Source organism: Sebastes fasciatus, chromosome 15 (genome assembly GCF_043250625.1).
Source record: "Sebastes fasciatus isolate fSebFas1 chromosome 15, fSebFas1.pri, whole genome shotgun sequence".
Lineage (NCBI taxonomy): Eukaryota > Metazoa > Chordata > Actinopteri > Perciformes > Sebastidae > Sebastes > Sebastes fasciatus.
The window spans coordinates 28699806-28718485 of NC_133809.1; the positions used below are offsets into that span (position 1 = coordinate 28699806).

General features: G+C 45.5%; 3 protein-coding genes and 2 long non-coding RNA genes across 11 annotated transcripts in view; 4 read left to right on the forward strand and 1 right to left on the reverse strand.

The window, feature by feature from the left end:
* Positions 1-3251, reverse strand: part of LOC141752035 (dual adapter for phosphotyrosine and 3-phosphotyrosine and 3-phosphoinositide-like) — a 188980-nt gene extending 185729 nt beyond the window's left edge. For both annotated transcript variants that reach the window (XR_012590165.1, XM_074609780.1), the window contains exon 1: positions 3016-3251. Coding sequence is in view for 1 of the 2 variants with exons in the window: in XM_074609780.1 (XP_074465881.1) it covers positions 3016-3062 (47 nt within the window). In the remaining variant the exon portion in view is untranslated. The remainder of the gene's footprint in view (positions 1-3015) is intronic.
* LOC141752024 (scavenger receptor cysteine-rich type 1 protein M130-like) overlaps positions 1-18680 on the forward strand; it is an 82217-nt gene that overhangs the window by 54816 nt on the left and 8721 nt on the right. For 5 of the 6 annotated variants that reach the window (XM_074609760.1, XM_074609763.1, XM_074609764.1 and 2 more), the window contains exons 3-8: positions 14981-15013; positions 15118-15411; positions 16394-16708; positions 16802-17095; positions 17453-17767; positions 17861-18142. In XM_074609760.1, coding sequence (XP_074465861.1) covers positions 14981-15013; positions 15118-15411; positions 16394-16708; positions 16802-17095; positions 17453-17767; positions 17861-18142 — 1533 coding nt within the window. The remainder of the gene's footprint in view (positions 1-14980; positions 15014-15117; positions 15412-16393; positions 16709-16801; positions 17096-17452; positions 17768-17860; positions 18143-18680) is intronic. The other variant, XM_074609765.1, reaches the window with a different exon arrangement.
* LOC141752041 (uncharacterized) lies at positions 486-14065 on the forward strand. The gene is made up of 3 exons (XR_012590168.1): positions 486-733; positions 10442-10972; positions 11011-14065. It is a non-coding gene; the product is annotated as an uncharacterized LOC141752041 (long non-coding RNA).
* On the forward strand, positions 3258-4522 carry LOC141752040 (uncharacterized). The gene is made up of 2 exons (XR_012590167.1): positions 3258-3429; positions 3465-4522. It is a non-coding gene; the product is annotated as an uncharacterized LOC141752040 (long non-coding RNA).
* On the forward strand, positions 5936-9313 carry LOC141784028 (uncharacterized). The gene is made up of 4 exons (XM_074661712.1): positions 5936-5953; positions 6563-7417; positions 7664-8146; positions 9173-9313. Exons 1-4 carry the CDS (start codon positions 5936-5938, stop codon positions 9311-9313), a joined length of 1497 nt encoding a protein of 498 aa, XP_074517813.1.

An 18680-nucleotide genomic window follows, 5' to 3' on the forward strand; every position in this document is an offset into this window, starting at 1 on the left:
TTTCGTTTTTCGTTTGGAAACAAAAAACAAACAGAGCACCACGTGATTCCATTTTTCGTTTGTGGTTTAAAACGAAAAAACGAAAAACCCACGTGACTTCCGTTATTCAAATAAAAACGAATAATGAGAAAAGGAATTCGCAAAAACAAAAAACGGCCCGGTTTGGGTTCGTTTTTCGTTGTTCATTTTGATTCAGAAACCAAAAACGAAAAAATAAAAATACGTTTTTTCCTTTCTGAATTCAAAAGGAATAACGGATTATCCGATGATACCCAGACCTGTTTGACGGGATATCATCATACTACAATGAATCTTTATTATAATAATAATTAATTAATTAATAAGCTATAATACTGCAGCCCTAGCAGGAACGTGACTTTCAAGAGGGGAAATGGGGATGATTTTTGCAGTTAAACAAGCCTCAGACTGTAAGACAGATGCAAAGGAAACCAGTAAAGGGATGTGAAAGTTCATCATTTGTGTTCAGAAGGTGCAGCAGTTTAACCCAAAAGCATCCCCTCACCAGCCCATGCATTGTTCACATGCACGGACCAATAGTCTGTGGCTTGGCGCATGGTCTTCACATGATCAGAGAGTGCTGTGATTCCAATCACCTTCTGCGCAGATCACAAGCCTCATTTGTCCTCCAACTCAGCTCAGCATCAGTGCTGAAACTTTTGGACTCTTTTCTCTTCATTTATTGATATGGTCTTTCCTGTGCGTCCATGAGAATGTGAGTATTTGTTATAGTTGTCTATTGTTCAGTATCTACATCGCTATAATAATTATAAAGTCACATGTATCATGTTATAATGCTCATGCTCGTGTTTCTATAATAGTTTGAATGATAAGTTGTGTGTTTCTGTGTCAACAATCATTTAAGTTAGAGCAGCAATTCATCATATCACCCTCTGTGTGCACTATGCTCATTTTACTGCATGAGAGCCTGAGTCTGCTATTTGTTGACGCTCCCTTATAGTTAAGAAGGCTGTGTTCTCCTCCTTTTACTCCTGTTTAAACTGTTTAGCTTACATTGAATTTCATACAATACTGTTTGTTTATTATTTCTACATGTTACTAATGTCTGCACATGTTTTCTATTTTATTTTCTGTATTTAGTAACCACTATTCAAACAAAGATTTACAAACAATCTTCAATTAATAAATGAGTGGTATCTCAAAGAGAGTGTGTGTGTGACCTGGACTAATTGATACATCACCATCATCTACATGTTCTTACCGGACAACCTGTGGAGATTGTAAATGACATTCATAGAACCATCATCTAAGGGTTCATTCAATCAGCATCACTAAGGTCACAAGTTTGGTATTCATTAAACCAACGCCTATTTTACAATTTGCATTAAAAGTAGCTGAGAGTGCATAAAAAAAAAAGCATCTTGGGAAGTCTGTAAACACAGCATAGAAGATTATGGACAGCGGAGTGATTGTGTGGATGCTCTGTGTGTTCATGAGTGAATTTATTCATGCTTTACATGCACCCAGCAAATCACTGTTTAGATCTAATTTAAGCTCTAAGTATCATCTTTCAGCACTTCCAAATCAAATCAATATAACTACCACGCATTTAACCTTTGACAGCTTAGTGTTCAGTGTCACAGAGGTGTTGTAGCAACTCAAACGTAATAAGTACATTGTTTATTGTGAAAGAATCCCCGACAGGGCGATGCTGCACAACAATGACCGGCTAGCTGTACATTATCCCGCTTATTACACGGCTACTTACTGAAGAAATCAATATTTTGACACAAAAACGGTCCTCCAGAGTCCAACATCAGAACTGCGCCCATAGCAAAGGTCTGCACAGTTCTGATGTCAGACTCTGGCGGACCGTTTTTGTGTCAAAATATTGATTTATTTTTTATTACGAGAAAAAAAACTTGTAATATTACGAGAATAAAGTCATAACTTAATTAGAAAAAAAGTTGTAATATTACAAGAATAAAGTCACAACTTTACGAGAAGAAAAGTCGTAATATTACAAGAATAAAGTCAAAACTTAACGAGAAAAAGTTGTAATATTACAAGAATAAAGTCATAACTTAACGAGAAAAAAGTTGTAGTATAAAGTCATAACTTTACAAGATATTTCCACTATTTTTTTTAAATCCACAGAGAGCCACTGGAGAGGGGCTAAAGAGCCACATGTGGCTCCGGAGCCACAGGTTGCTGACCCCTGAACTAGAGGGTTCCTCTGCTTTAAGAAGACAAGGAGAGTACTCTTTCTTAAAATTAATACATTATGCGCTGAATTTATTCATTATTAGGGTTCAAGCCTCGTAGGGGCAGAACCCTATTGAGTTTGTGTGAATTTATTATTATTATTATTATTATTATTATTTGTAGTCTTATGCCGCGTCTCAAATTGTCGTGAGCTGGAATGAGCTAAAAACATAAAACTTGGTACAATAACTGGAAATGATGTGCAAATGCTTCCTAAGAAATATGACCCAAATCCACCACATGGTGGCGCTGTAAATGGAAGAAAACAATAAAGAAGTAATTAATGTTTGTTGTGTCAAAAAAAAATTAAAAAATAAAAAATAAATAAATAAATAACAATATATTGCAATATCAAATGATAAATGTAAAAAACAACAAAAAACTATTTTCTCTATTAAATTAAATTTATGAAGTCCATAGAGACTGCAAACAGTGAAACTATTTTACTCCTCAGTAGTCTCTATGTAACCTAATATGCTTTCTATTCAGCTAAGTAGTTCCTTGGAAACAATTGAGAAGTGGTAGTAAGGATTGATGGTGCTGTAACACCAGGGAACTCATGCCGAGTTCACCAAGACAGTCTACTGTTTTGTGAAGATATTTTCTAAAAAGTGTATTATGCTTGTAAAAAGGTAAGAATACTTTTAATTGCATGATTTTGATACGGAGTCTGGTCCAGTGTGTCAATAGGGGCTTGTTTATTTCCAGATAGGGAAAACAGAAGAAAAGCTTACATGACAGTAACGTGACTACAGTCCCAGACGGTCTTACCCCAAAGTCTCCAGCTCGTCCGTGGACACATCACTGTAGAAACTCATGTCAGGGTCTCAGGATTCAGTCAAAGCCTCAACAGTGTGTCGGTCATCTGAGAGAGAAGCAGCGAGTCACGCAGGGAAGTGAGAGCTGTCACACACAGAGTCAGACACGCCCCTAACGGTGGCGTAACACTTGGCTGGCAGTGGGGGGAAACTCTCGGGAGATAGTTTAGGTTAGACATGGATAGGTCGTCGGCGTCGAAAGGAGCCAGTTGAGGTGGTTCGGGCATCTAGCACGGATGCCTCCTGGGCGCCTCCCTTGGGAGGTGTTCCAGGCACGACCAGCTGGGAGGAGACCACGGGGAAGACCCAGGACTAGGTGGAGAGATTATATCTCTACTCTGGCCTGGGAACGCCTCGGGATCCCCCAGTCAGAGCTGGTTAATGTGGCCCGGGAAAGGGAAGTTTGGGGTCCCCTGCTGGAGCTGTTGCCCCCGCGACCCGATCCCGGATAAGCGGTTGAAGATGGATGGATGGATGGAGGTCGTCGGCGAGTCTCGCGATAGTTTCTGCAAGTTTTGCCGAACTCAGATAAGATTTCACAATTTGCGGGCTCCCTTCTAGACACGACCCTCTTCAGCTTGACCGCAGTTATTAAGATCAGATCAGATCAGATATTCCTTTATTAGTCCTGCAGTGGGGAAATTTGCAGTGTACAGCAGCAAAGGGGATAGTGCAAAAACAAGATGTATCAGCTAACACAGTAAAAAAAGAGCTAAACAAAGTGTAACAAAATATGAACCATTTAAATAGAAGGAAGTATAAAAATAGGAGCAGTATATACAGTATTGACAATAAACAGACTATTAACACAATTGCACAAGTGGAAAATGATATTGCACAGTGAGAATGAATGAATGAATGAAATTCCACCTGAAAATATCAGGTTATTGTCAGTTTTATGGTGTGTAAGTGGTCTACTGGGAGCAGTGCTGGTTGTGGTCTACTGGGAGCAGTGCTGGTTGTGGTGTAGGGATTCTACTTTAGTAGGTTTTGGTTATTAGCAAATTAATTAATAAATAATAATAGGATTATTAATATTAATAAAGATTATCAATAAACATTAATAATAAACGGGGCACCACCCTGGAATCAGGGACCAATGACCAAAACGTTAATATAGTCTCATTATATATGCTAAACTATCAATTTGGAACGTTGATTAATAATTAAATTAATAACTATAACCAGAATAGATAGTAAAGGTTGAAGGATATCGGAGTTCTTGACATAGCAGAGGTTGGCATTATTCACTCTTGTGCAACATTAAAGAGACCAGCGTGTATATTCCACAAACATTTATTTACAAGATAATAAAGGTTCAAAACACAATATTAATCTAACTAAATAACTAAACTAAACAAACCAAACGCAGTGTGTGTGTGTGTGTGTGTGTGTGTGTGTGTGTGTGTGTGTGTGTGTGTGTGTGTGTGTGTGTGTGAGAGAGAGAGGGGGGGGGGGGGGGGACAAGATGGGTTCTTGTCTCAAAATGTATGTATGGCCTACAAACAAAATGGCGAGCACTGTAAAACTACAAAGATGGCGGAATCAAAGATGGCGGAATCAAAGATGGCCGCCAGCATGTCACCACATGACCTCTTTGTTCTTCGGAACACATGTGCTCAGGAAGGACAGAGAGGGGGGTGATGTGGGGTTAAGATTATCTGAAGCTGTATGTTTATGTTTAACTAATTCACAGTTTCTGTATGTGATCGTAATGTGTGTTAGATATGCAGTGGGTTAGAAAAGATGGTTAGTTGCATGCAAGACCTTGTCTATGTGAAGCATAAACTAAACACATCAGATGTGGCGAAGCCACCTACCCAAATATCAAATACAAATAAATCAACACAGTCAAACTCAATGAATAACATTAAACCAAATCAATACAGGTACATCCTAGAAATCAAAGTTGAACAGTCTTGCTCAGCCATGTGCGATTGCTAATGCTAAGGCCCAGTACGTTACCCCATGGAAGAACAGGGTTTGTAATTCCATGTGTTGAAGTTGTGGTTCCAAATCAAAGATGTCGTCTTTGGTTAGCTTGGTGCTAACTCTCCAGTAGCTTGATAGCTTGAAGTTAGCTGGTGAAAGGCAGGCACTCGCGTCGTCCGCCTTTTGGTTCCTTTTGTTGCTATCAGAACATAGAATCAGAGAGCAGAGCTGCTTCCGGTCTGGAGCGCAGCATCTCACCTCAAACAGGTTAGCTTGTTGAGGAGAATGAGTAGAAAGAGCGCAGCAGCTCACCTCTCGCGTGTCAGGAGAGATGAGCAGATGAGTAGAAAGAGGAGGAACAAAGGACATTCCTCTGGTTTTGTTCTGTGTGAATTTCACACCTCTGTGTGAAATGTTACTGTAGCCAATGAGGACTGAGCTGAGTCCTGTGGTCAAGGATCATGTTACTGAGTTCATGAGGTCACTTATGAGTGGTTACTTACTTACAGTGGTCTACTGGGAGCAGTGCTGGTTGTGGTCTACTGGGAGCAGTGCTGGATGTGGAGTCTGACAGCTGCAGGAAGGAAGGACCTGCAATAGCCCTCCTTCACACACTTTGGGTGGAGCAGCCTGTCAGTGAAGGAGCTCTCCAGAGCTGAGATGGTGTCCTGCATGGGGTGGGAGTCATTCTCCATCATGGATGACAGCTTAGCCATCATCCTCCTCTCTCCCACCACCTCCACTGTGTCGAGGGGGCATCCCAGGACAGAGCTGGCCTTCCTGATCACTCTGTCTAGTCTCTTCCTCTCCGCACTCTGTGTCTGTTGCATTCAGTACTTTTTAGGCTGCTTGCAGATACTCTTTGAGTAATGCCTTTCTTCCATAAGTACTTTATGGGTCTAATATTGTTGGACTTAATACTATCTACCTGCACAAGTACTATGACATACTTCTGCTGTGTACATTTTGAGTAATCCCTATGTAAAGGTCCCTTCCTCAAGGTCTTGGTGTCTTAATGTGGTATTTTGGAGGGATTATTGATCACTTCTCGAATGGTAAAAAATGGTTAAATTTAGCACCAAATCTGTGAAACAAATAGTATCAACCCAAAAATTGCTGCAACAATTTATGAGACATAATACAGCATGGGGATGACCATCATATACTTCTTTCATAATGTTCTAAACACTTTTACACTTTCATTATTTATTTTATATAATTAATTCATGTTTATTTCTGATTTATGACTAGAACAACTTGACACACAGTGCTGAGCTTCATGTCCAATTAATATTCATGTTCCCAGCTTTCAGATGATGTACACCACTTATATGTGACATCTACTGATATGGGATGAATTATAATTGATAAAGTACGGACCTATGAGAACACACACACACACACTTACCAAACAGAAGAAGTGAGCAGAGAGTTTGTGCTCTTTGAGTGTGACTTTTCCCCAAACATGGCCGGGTCATCGTCACTGAGCCTGCAGAGAGCACACAATCACATTCATCAAACTGCATGTCTATCAACATATTGTCCAGTTTCTATATATAACATGACAGAGCCTCCCCCTCAAGGGACGGATCCCAGACGTTCCACAAACAGAACCGGGTGGGCGGAGGGGGGTTCGGAGGAGGGACTCCAGGAACAGCGGGCACCGATTATCTCAGGCGGACGGCCCGAGGGCAAAACCGGGACAGAGTCGGGGAACTCGGGCGGACGGCCCGGGGGCAGGGCAGAGACAGAGCCGGGAAACTCCGGTGGATGACCCGGGGGCAGAACCGGGACAGAGTCTGGGAACTCGGGCGGACGGCCCGGGGGCAGGGCAGAGTCTGAGCCGAGAAACTCCGGCAGATGACCCGGGGGCAAGGCAGAGTCAGAGCCGGGAAACTCCGGTGGATGACCCGGGGGCAGAACCGGGACAGAGTCTGGGAACTCGGGCGGACGGCCCGGGGGCAGAACCGGGACAGAGTCTGGGACCTCGGGCGGACGGCCCGGGGGCAGGACAGAGCCAGAGCCGGGGAACTCTGGGTCTTGGAACTGTGGCCCAGCAGTCACAGGAACAAGGTTTTTGGGCTGAAACCCAGGCGAAACAGGAGGTGGCGGTTGCGGCCCAACCGGCGAACCAGACGGAACAGGAGGTGGCGGTTGCGGCCCAACCGGAACAGCAGGTGGCGGTGGCGGTTGCGGCCCAACCGGAACAGCAGGTGGCGGTTGCGGTCCAACCGGAACAGCAGGTGGCGGTTGCGGCCCAACCGGTAAAGCAGGTGGCGGTTGCGGCCCAACCGGTAAAGCAGGTGGCGGTTGCGGCCCAACCGGAACAGCAGGTGGCGGTTGCGGCCCAACCGGAACAGCAGGTGGCGGTTGCGGCCCAACCGGTAAAGCGGGTGGAGGTTGCGGCCCAACCGGAACAGCGGGTGGCGGTTGCGGCCCAACCGAAACGGAGGTCGGCCAGACCCCCGACAGGAGACGTGGAACGGAGGTCGGCCAGACCCCCGACAGGAGACGTGGAACGGAGGTCGGCCAGACCCCCGACAAGACACCTGGAACAGGAGTCGGCCGAACCGCCAACAGGACACTTGGAACAGGAGTCGGCCGGACCGCCGACAGGACACTTGGAACAGGAGTCGGCCGGACCGCCGACAGGACACTTGGAACAGGAGTCGGCCGGACCGCCGACAGGACACGTGGAGCAGGAGTCGGCCGGACCGCCGACAGGACACGTGGAGCAGGAGTCGGCCGGACCGCCGACAGGACACGTGGAGCAGGAGTCGGCCGGACCGCCGACAGGACACGTGGAGCAGGAGTCGGCCGGACCGCCGACAGGACACGTGGAGCAGGAGTCGGCCGGACCGCCGACAGGACACTCGGAACAGGAGTCGGCCGGACCGCCGACAGGACACTCGGAACAGGAGTCGGCCGGACCGCCGACAGGACACTCGGAACAGGAGTCGGCCGGACCGCCGACAGGACACGTGGAGCAGGAGTCGGCCGGACCGCCGACAGGACACGTGGAGCAGGAGTCGGCCGGACCGCCGACAGGACACGTGGAGCAGGAGTCGGCCGGACCGCCGACAGGACACGTGGAGCAGGAGTCGGCCGGACCGCCGACAGGACACGTGGAGCAGGAGTCGGCCGGACCGCCGGCAGGACACTTGGAACAGGAGTCGACCGGACCGCCGGCAGGACACGTGGAGCAGGAGTCGGCCGGACCGCCGACAGGACACGTGGAGCAGGAGTCGGCCGGACCGCCGACAGGACACGTGGAGCAGGAGTCGGCCGGACCGCCGACAGGACACGTGGAGCAGGAGTCGGCCGGACCGCCGACAGGACACGTGGAGCAGGAGTCGGCCGGACCGCCGACAGGACACTTGGAACAGGAGTCGACCGGACCGTCGACCGGACCGCCGACAGGACACGTGGAACAGGAGTCGGCCGGACCGCCGGCAGGACACTTAGAACAGGAGTCGACCGGACCGCCGGCAGGACACGTGGAACAGGAGTCGGCCGGACCGCCGGCAGGACACGTGGAACAGGAGTCGGCCGGACCGCCGACAGGACACGTGGAACAGGAGTCGGCCGGACCGCCGACAGGACACGTGGAACAGGAGTCGGCCGGACCGCCGACAGGACACGTGGAACAGGAGTCGGCCGGACCGCCGACAGGACGCTTGGAGCAGAGGTCGACCGGACCTCCGACAGGACGCTTGGAGCAGAGGTCGACCGGACCTCCGACAGGACGCTAGGAGCAGAGGTCGACCGGACCTCCGACAGGACGCTAGGAGCAGAGGTCGACCGGACCTCCGACAGGACGCTTGGAGCAGAGGTCGGCCGGACCCCCGACAGGACGCTTGGAGCAGAGGTCGGCCGGACCCCCGACAGGACGCTTGGAGCAGAGGTCGGCCGGACCCCCGACAGGACGCTTGGAGCAGAGGTCGCCCGGACCACCGACAGGACGCTTGGAGCAGAGGTCGCCCGGACCGCCGACAGGACGCTTGGAGCAGAGGTCAGCCGGACCGCCGACAGGACACTTGGAGCAGGGGTCGGCCGGACCGCCGACAGGAGACATGGAGAAGGGGTAGGCTGAACCCCCGACACAAGGGCAGGCCTAGATTCGGCTGAGACACTGGGCAGCCTAGATTTCCTTCTCCGATATCCATGCCTCGCTCCAGGGACTCCAGCCCCCAGATGGCAATCCCGCTGGAAGCCAACAGGCCGGGGCAGAGGCTGATGCTCGGGCCGAATCCGGATGCCAAAAAAGGCATAAAAGCTCTCTGCTGGGGTCATTATGGTCGGTTCGTTCTGTCGTATGAGGAGTTTACAGAGGGAACCCAAACGCAGAGTAACAGACAGGACAGGTAGTTAGAAATAAAAGCGAGCTTTAATAGAGCTGAAAAATCCAAAACAACAAAAGGCAGGGAGGGGAACCAAGTACCAAAAGAACAAATAGAAACAAACAACAAAAACCAAACAGAGGACCAAAACCAAAAATCACAAACCAGGGAAACACGAGGAACACCAGGATCAGAGCAGGAGGAAACAAGGAACACGGTGGACAAGGTAGACGGGGCTGGAGAGACAAACGAACCGACAAGGGCAGAGGGGAACACACAGGCTTAAATACAAGACATGATTACACACAGATGAAACAAATCAGGGCGGGGCAGACAATCAACAAAAGGCGGGAAAGCAAACAAAGGAGGGAAGTAAAACCAGACAAGACACAGGAGGAGTGAATTACCAAAATAAAACAGGAAACACCGGAATAATATAGAAGACACCAAATCCAAAATCACAAAAGTAAATAATAACCAGAGACTGGCACAGCCAGAACATGACAGTAACTATAAATAATAAACCAGTTAATATTCACAAAACTAAACGATTAATCGATTATCAGAACTGTTTACTAGATAAACTGGGCGTTATATTGAATACTAAACTAAGCTAATTCAATTGAGTCAAGTGAAATAACTTACCGTAAAAAAAAACTGATCTGTTAGCGTCGAGCAAAGCTCAACTGAGACTTTGTGGTTCAAATGTTACAAGAAGAAAATAAGAGTCGAGTTTATCTTCAGCTGATGAAATGTTGAATAAAAAAAACTATTTTACATTCTGGGCTGGAAAATGTCAGATTGCGGTCATTTCCGTGTCGTTTTGTGAGGATTTATTCCAGTTGTTTGTGTGTACTACTCCTGATTGTCTGTCCAGTTTTAAATTTCCCTCTTTCAAAACAAAAGGAACTAATTTCCGCTTCCTCTGCTTCTTCTTCGGCGCTTTGTATCCAGTTTGCTGGGTCAGTGCCTCATAGCGCCTCATAGCACCTCATAGCGCCTCATAGCGCCTCCCTATGGACGGATGGCAAACTACGTCCAGGTGAATTATTATTATTATTATCTCCACTTTCTGCCTCTTTATTCTTCTACTCCACTACATTTCAGAGGCTGTCACGTAATGGTGAGATCCCACGACCGCCCAGACACCGTCGTGGGTCCCCTGGACCACGAGAGCACCACATTGGGGTTTTTCGATCATACAACCGACCCTACCTTGCGCCTCAGTCACGTTAACGTCGTTACAGGTGAACAGCAAAGGACTCTTACAAACACAGAGTATGTGACCATCAATCAATGTGAGTTAAATAAACTCAGAAAAAAAAGTTTGGAACTTGTGTTTGGTTGATTATGTCTCTGTTGTTACAATGCTAATTGGCACTGTATTTTACATCGTTGGAAAGCCTGTTTATTTACCTTCACAATGTCCAACTTGTAAGGATCATGCATTTGTGAGGTGAGCAGTACAGCTGATTATGTGGAAGTGAAATTTGCCAAATTTCTCTGCCAATGCAACAATGTATTCTCCTGCTATGCTTGATTGTTGCACCGATCGAGTAACAGCTTTTGGTGTTGGCAGTGTCATGGTGTGGGGCGGCATCTCCCTCACTGGCAAAACGAGGCTTGTCATCATTGAAGGCCATCTCAATGCAGAGATGGCCTTCATCTCATTGAAGGCCATCTCAATGCAGCGAGATATCGGGATGAGATTCTGCAACCAGTGGCGATCCCATATCTCCACAATCTGGGACGTAACTTCATCCTCCATGAAACAACGCTCGCCCCCACAGAGCCAGGGTTATCACAGACTACCTCCACAATGTGGGAGTAGAGAGAATGGAACGGCCTGCCAAGAGTCCAGACCACAACACAATTCAACACTTGTGGAATCAGCTTCGGCGTGCTGTACGTGTTAGAGTGATCAACACAACCACGCTGGCTGACCTGCAACGAATCCTGGTTGAGGAATGGAACGCCATCCCACAGCAACGTGTGACCAGATTGGTGACCAGCATGAGGAGGAGGTGCCAGGCTGTTGTGGCTGCGTATGGATCTTCCACCCGCTACTGAGGCTCCTGACAGTGTTCATTCATTTCATTCAAAGCCTATCTCTCCTTTATGGAGCATAGGCCGTTGACCACAGTCCGCCAGAGTCTTCTGTCCAGGGCTTTCCTCTCCAATTGTTTCCATGTCAGCCCGCTCTGTTTGATGTCCGTGTCAAGGCCCCTGCACCAGGTGTTCTTGGGTCGGCCTCTCCTTCTTTTGCCTTGTGGGTTCCATCTAAGAGCCTGCCTGGTGATGCTGGTACTCCGTTTTTACGGAATGTGTGGCCAATCCATCCCCATCTCCTTCTCCTGATCTCTTCTTCCACAGTTTTTTGACCTGTTCTCTGCCAGAGATCATTGTTGCTGATGATATCTGGCCAGTGGATGTTTAAGATCCGCCTCAGGCAGTTGTTTATGAGTGTTTGTACTTTTGTTATTGTGGTCTTGGTTGTCCTCCACATCTCTGAAGCATAGAGGATTGTTGGTTTGATGTTGGAGTTGAAGAGTCTGAGCTTTGTCCGCCGGCTGATTTCTTTGGAGCTCCAGATGTTCTTAAGTTGTATGAATGAAGCCCTTGCCTTGCCGATTCTGGCTCTGACATCTGCATCCGTTCCGCCCTGCTTATCGATGACACTGCCGAGGTATGTAAAGGCTTCTACTTCTTCAAGTGCTGTTCCCTCTAAGGTCACTGAGTCTTCGCTGGTTGTGTTGACCTCGAGGACTTTACTTTTCCCTTTATGGATGTTGAGGCCTATTTGTGATGATGTGTCTGCCAGTATTCTTGTCTTTTTTTGCATCTGTTGTCGACTGTGAGACAGCAAAGCCAGGTCATCAGCAAAGTCTAAGTCGACTAGCTGTGTTGTGAGTGTTTACTGGATCCTGTTTTTCCTCTGTGCGGTTGTGGTCTTCATTATCCAATCGATAGCCAGGAGGAAGAGGAAAGGGGACAGTAGACAGCCTTGCCTGATGCCGGTCTTTACTTGGAAGCTTCTGGTGAGCTGTCCCCCATGGATAACTCTGCAGATCATCCCTGCGTAAGAGTTCATGATTATGTTGACCATTTTTTCTGAAATGCCATGGTGTCGAAGCAGTTTCCAGAGGATGCTTCTGTCAACGCTGTCAAATGCCTTCTCATAGTCTATGAAGTTGATGTACAGCGGAGAATTCCATTCCAATGACTGTTCAACTATGATTCGGAGAGTTGCGATCTGGTCCACGCATGATCTACTGACGGTGTATTAAATTAATAAAGTGTAAAATTGCCAACATGTCTCGTTTTTTCCTTGTTACTGATAGAGAGTTCAATCATCCAATCCACCAAACAACTCAAAACAAGAGTCAATACTAACAGGAGAATACACTGTTTAGCATTGGCAGAGAAGTTTGTCAAATTTCACTTGGGCATTACCTACATAATCAGCTGTGCTGCTCATCCCACAAATGCATGATCCTGACAAGTTGGACATCATTGTGAAGGTAAATAAACAGGCTTTCCAACGATGTAAAATACAATGCCACTTAGTATTGTAACAACAGAGAAATAATCCATCAAACACAAGTTTCCAAACGTTTTTCTGAGTTTATGTTAGCCAAAGTGTTAATTATACGGACCGGGGATCAGCTTTGAGGACGTTGTTGATAATCGCATGCAGTTTGGGGCAAGTCATAGTCAAGTCAGCACACTGACACACTGACAGCTGTTGTTGCCTGTTGGGCTGCAGTTTGCCATGTTATGATTTCAGCATATTTTTTATGCTAAATGCAGTACCTGTGAGGGTTTCTGGACAATATTTGTTATTGTGATGTGTTGTTAATTGTTTTAAAATAATAAATATATACATATATTTGCATAGAGCAGCATATTTGCCCACTCCCATGTTGATAAGAGTATTAAATACTTGACAAATCTCCCTTTAAGATACATTTTGAACAGATAAAAAATGTGTGAATAATCACGATTAACTATGGACAATCATGTGATTAATCATGATAAAATATTTTAATTGATTGACAGCCCTAGTATTTATGTATTCATTTTTATTAACGCTTAAATTTATTTATTCATTTTAGTATTTTTAAAAAACATATTTTAAATTAATAAATTCATTTTTAAATTAATAAATTGTATTTTTTGTTGTATTGCATCCTCTCAGCGACAACAGCACTGTGACATCTGAGGCTCTGATTTGATCATTTTTTTATGCACTCTAACCCAATGATGACACACGTTGAATGACAGCCCCCTACTTTTCATAATGAAGTAGAAATGTATAAAGAAAAGAATACAGGAATAAATAAGTTAGGGGAAGTAAATAAGGAAGAAAATGAAAGAAATTGCAAAATAAATAAATAAATACACAAATAAATACATACAATTTAATAATGAATAGTAAAAAAAAACGCATGTAGGATGAATACAAATAAATTGAAAAAACTAAAACAGAAAAAATAAATAAATGAACAAATAAATAAATAAAAGGGAAAATTAAATAGAGTAGATATAAGGATATAAGGGGATTAACACAAAGGTAAATAAATAAAGAAGCAAATTAAAATATCAATTTATGTCACCTTTTATCAATTAATTCATGCCTACATTTATTTGTAATAGTATTATTGGTACATTTAATGACATACCTATTTATCTATCGAGTCATTTATGTATTTATTTATTTTAGATTTTGACAGGTTCAGACGCACCGAAACACTGAAATATCATCCTGCACCATGTCTTATCTTCTTACCATCGTTTTCCAGCTAAAAGTTTTAGGGACGATCTGACAGGAATCGACAGCTCTGAAGAAACTACTGGACTGTTGGTCGGACAAAAAAGACATTTGAAGATGTCATTTTAAACAGAATCAAATATTCATCAACTATTAACTCTCCGCTGAGGTTCACACATTTACCTGGAAATGACACATGCAATTCAGAGAAGTTAACAACTGCTACTACAATTCACAGAGTGTAAATATCATCTTTAATGGACAGAATTTAACAAACGCAAAGGCTGCGACAAAGAAACACCCACAAAAAGTTATAAAACAACCACAAAGAGACTCAAAACAACCACAAAGAGATGTAAAATTTACACAAGTTGTAAAGCCACTACCAAGAAACTGAAAACAACCACAACTAGAATGGCACACGGAGAGCGCAGACCTCCGCCAAGGTGCGTGACTTTAAAAACAGATCACAGCTCACTATTATGTCTGTATAACGTTACACTGCGTTGTCTCTCTTCCCGTCATCTACCACCATGATCATGATACGGATTGCCACCAAAATCTAATGGATTGTTCATTGTGCCAAACTCCACCCCTCCAAAACATTTCATTCAAATCCATCGTGAACTTTTGGAGTAATACTGCTAACACACAGACAGACAGACAGACAGACAGACAGACAGACAGACAGACAGACAGACAGACCAACGCCGGTGAAAATAAAAAATAAATAACCTTGGCAGATAAAGTGACATATTAACAGCTTTTATCTCACATAACTGACAGCCAGGCCGGTTTCAAGGCACCCCCGCCAGCGGCTCAGTCAAATCTCCAAAATTTGACTTAAAACAATAAATATTTGTGTATTTCTACAGGACTCCAGGCTGAAGAAAATCACAAGTCAACAGGTAAATAAAAAAAGACAAATAAAGAAATAAAGTCAAATCTCAGTTTCATTTTTTCCTAAACTCACTCAAATCTTCTTTAACTGACGACTCTCGTTTCTGTTCAGAGTCCGTCAAGTTGGTGGGAGGAGACAGTCGCTGTGCAGGAGCAATGGAGCTGAAACGTCAGGGAGACTGGAGACCAGTGGAATTCTCTCGCTGGACTAAGTGGGACCTGAGGGACGCAGCTATTGCCTGCAGACAGTTGGACTGTGGCTCTGCTGTTTCTGTAGGAATGAGAGAGGACTCCTCAGAAAGATCTGTGTGGAGGATCAGATCTGACTGTGTTCAGTCTGGATCTGCTCTGAGGGAGTGTGCAAGACCAGGCTCCTCTTCCTCCGTCCTGGACCTCACCTGCTCAGGTAAGCCCATCAGTGACATCATCTGTGACATCATCTATGACAATAATGTACCCAGGTTGAAACACACATGCACCATTTAGAATGGCAGCAGACTGTCTCAGCAGCCATGATGGAGTCTGATGAGTTGTTGCCTCGGTAAATCAGCTGCTGAATGCATCAAGATTTTTATTCTCTCCCTGGTTTCCCATCCATCCCTCTGCCTCTCCTATTGACCCTCTTCTAGAGTCTGACCCTTAAAGGCTATAACTGATAAGTTAAGAACAGCCTGGTCTCAGGAAATAGGTGAGGGCAAAGATGATTTAACCTGGGAGGCTATCCAGGTAAGGTCCACCACTCTTCTATTTGTGCCAGACACGGGCTGATTCAGTGCAAAATGATCCACAGGACACACTGGAACAGGTGATTGCCCAGAGTCAACCCAGATATTGATCCAACATGTATCCGCTGCCACAGAGACCCTGCAAATCTAATTCATGTGTTTTGGTCCTGTCCTTCCCTAACTACATATTGGGAATCTGTATATAATACACTCTTTCAGGTGGCTCTATCCCTCTTGAGCCGTCACCTGACGCTTCTTTATTCGGCGTCAAACTATTAGTGCAGCGTTTTGAAATGGCGCTCCAAATTGACCTTCTTTCGTAAAGCCATGCTCACATTGCAGATGAGACAGACCGAGTTAGAATATGAGGAAACAATAAAATAATCCTTCTCTCAGTTTGAATAAAAATTATATGTTTTTGATCTTTTGGGTTTTGATATTTGTGTTTTGAGCTAACTTAGCTAATCGATGGCATGAACCGCTCTAAACTTCTCCAGTTAGTCACTGTCAATGAGCAGTGAAAACATGTGTCCTGATGATGAACTGATGTTGGAACTGTTCTGAGTCCAGTTTGAATCACTGAATTGTTGTTTCATGACATCTTTTTATTTAGTGTCTGGTGTCTTTTATCTCTCTCTATTTTATCTTCTATCATCTCTCCAGACTCTGTCAGGCTGGTGAATGGGACTAGTCTGTGCTCAGGCAGACTGGAGGTGAAGTCCAACCACTCTAACCAGTGGTGGTCCTCAGTGTGTGAAGCTGACTTTGACCAGCAAGATGCAGAGGTGGTCTGTAGGGAGCTTGGCTGTGGGGCTCCTTCAGTCCTCCAGGGGGCGCTCTATGGAGAAGTGGAGGATCCAATGTGGACCAAAGAGTTCCAGTGTGGAGGAACTGAGTCTGCTCTCCTGGACTGTAGAAGCTCAGGCTCAGATAGAAACACTTGCTCACCTGGCAAAGCTGTTGGACTCACCTGCTCAGGTAGAAGAGGAGCTGCAGCTCTGATCTGGTTCATTTCTGTTCTAATGAAACTCACTTTATTCTTTTACTGATGACTCTCTTGTTTCTGTTCAGAGCCTGTCAGGTTGGTCGGACGAGACAGTCGCTGTGCAGGAACACTGGAGGTGAATCAGGGAGACTGGAAACCAGTGGGTGCCTCTGGCCATGACCCTTCATGGAACCTGAAGAGAGCAAATTTTGCCTGCAGAGAGTTGGACTGTGGCTCTGCTGTTTCTGCAGGACCGAGAGAGCAACCCGATGTAAGATCTGTGTGGTGGATCAACTATAACTATGTTCAGTCTGGATCTGCTCTGAGGGAGTGTGCAAGACCAGGAACCTCTCACTTCACCCTGGATCTCACCTGCTCAGGTAAACCCATCAGTGACATCATCTGTGACATCATCTATGACAATAATGTACCCAGATTGAAACACACATGCACCAGTTAGAATGGCAGCAGACTGTCTCCGACAGCCATGATGGAGTCTGATGAGTTGTTGCCTCGGTAAATCAGCTGCTGAATGCACCAAGATTTTTATTCTCTTCCTGGTTTCCCATCCATCCCTCTGCCTCTCCTATTGACCGTCTTCTAGTCACTGTCAATGAGCAGTGAAAAGATGTGTCCTGATGATGAACTCATGTTGGAATTGCTGTTTCATGATATCTTTTTATTTTGTGTCTGGTGTCTTTTATCTCTCTCTATTTTATCTTCTATCATCTCTCCAGACTCTGTCAGGCTGGTGAATGGGACTAGTCTGTGCTCAGGCAGACTGGAGGTAAAGTCTAACCACTCTAACCAGTGGTGGTCCTCAGTGTGTGAAGCTGACTTTGACCAGCAAGATGCAGAGGTGGTGTGTAGGGAGCTTGGCTGTGGGGCTCCTTCAGTCCTACAGGGGGCACTTTATGGAGAAGTGGAGGATCACATGTGGACCAAAGAGTTCCAGTGTGGAGGAACTGAGTCTGCTCTCCTGGACTGTAGAAGCTCAGGCTCAGATAGAAACACCTGCTCACCTGGCAAAGCTGTTGGACTCACCTGCTCAGGTAGAAGAGGAGCTGCAGCTCTGACCTGGTTCATTTCTGTTCTAATGAAACTCACTTTATTCTTTTACTGATGACTCTCTTGTTTCTGTTCAGAGCCTGTCAGGTTGGTGGGAGGAGACAGTCGCTGTGCAGGAACACTGGAGGTGAAACAGGGAGACTGGAGACAAGTTGAATACGCTGGCTGGATCCTGAGGGAAGCATCTGCTGCCTGCAGACAGTTGGACTGTGGCTCTGCTGTTTCTGTAGGACGGAGGGATGTGTTCTCAGACAGATCTGTGTTGTGGATCAAATCTCACTGTGTTGAGTCTGGATCTGCTCTGAGGGAGTGTGCAATGCCATTCTCCTCTTCCTCCATCCTGGATCTCACCTGCTCAGGTAAGCCCATCAGTGACATCATCAGTGACATCATCTATGACAGTAATGTACCCACAATGACACACACATGCACCAGCTAGAATCACAGCAGACTGTCTCCACTAGCCATGATGGAGTCTGTTGATCTGCTGCCTCCGTAAATCAGGTGCTGAATGCACCAAGATAAATATCTGTATATATGAAATAGGCTTATTGCGGTAGTCGGTGTTACCGATGTTACACGGTGCTCAGGCACACACCGATTACATTACATCCGTCGTCTTGCTTTTTTACATAAATAAAAAACATTTAGTTCATTTTGGCGTATCAGCGGCATGTTATCAATAGATGGTCTGACGACGGACGCTACAATCTGAAAGTGAATGCATCTGCTCCGTAAGGAGTCAGCTCAGAGTAGCAGGAGTCATATTTCACACACACAGGACGAGAGAGAGTTGACAGACAAGACGATACCGGAGGATTTGGTGTCGAAGCAAAAAGCAAACGCACCTATTTGGCAATATTTCAGATTTAAACCCAAATGCTATGAGGGAACCAA

Excerpts from the sequence above, each read along its gene's own strand:
- LOC141784028 (XM_074661712.1), top strand. Across the intron at positions 7,418-7,663 it reads CGGCCCAACCGGAACAGCGG|TCGGCCGGACCGCCGACAGG; the intron begins GTGGCGGTTGCG and ends TTGGAACAGGAG. Across the intron at positions 8,147-9,172 it reads AGGAGTCGGCCGGACCGCCG|GGACTCCAGCCCCCAGATGG; the intron begins GCAGGACACTTG and ends GCCTCGCTCCAG.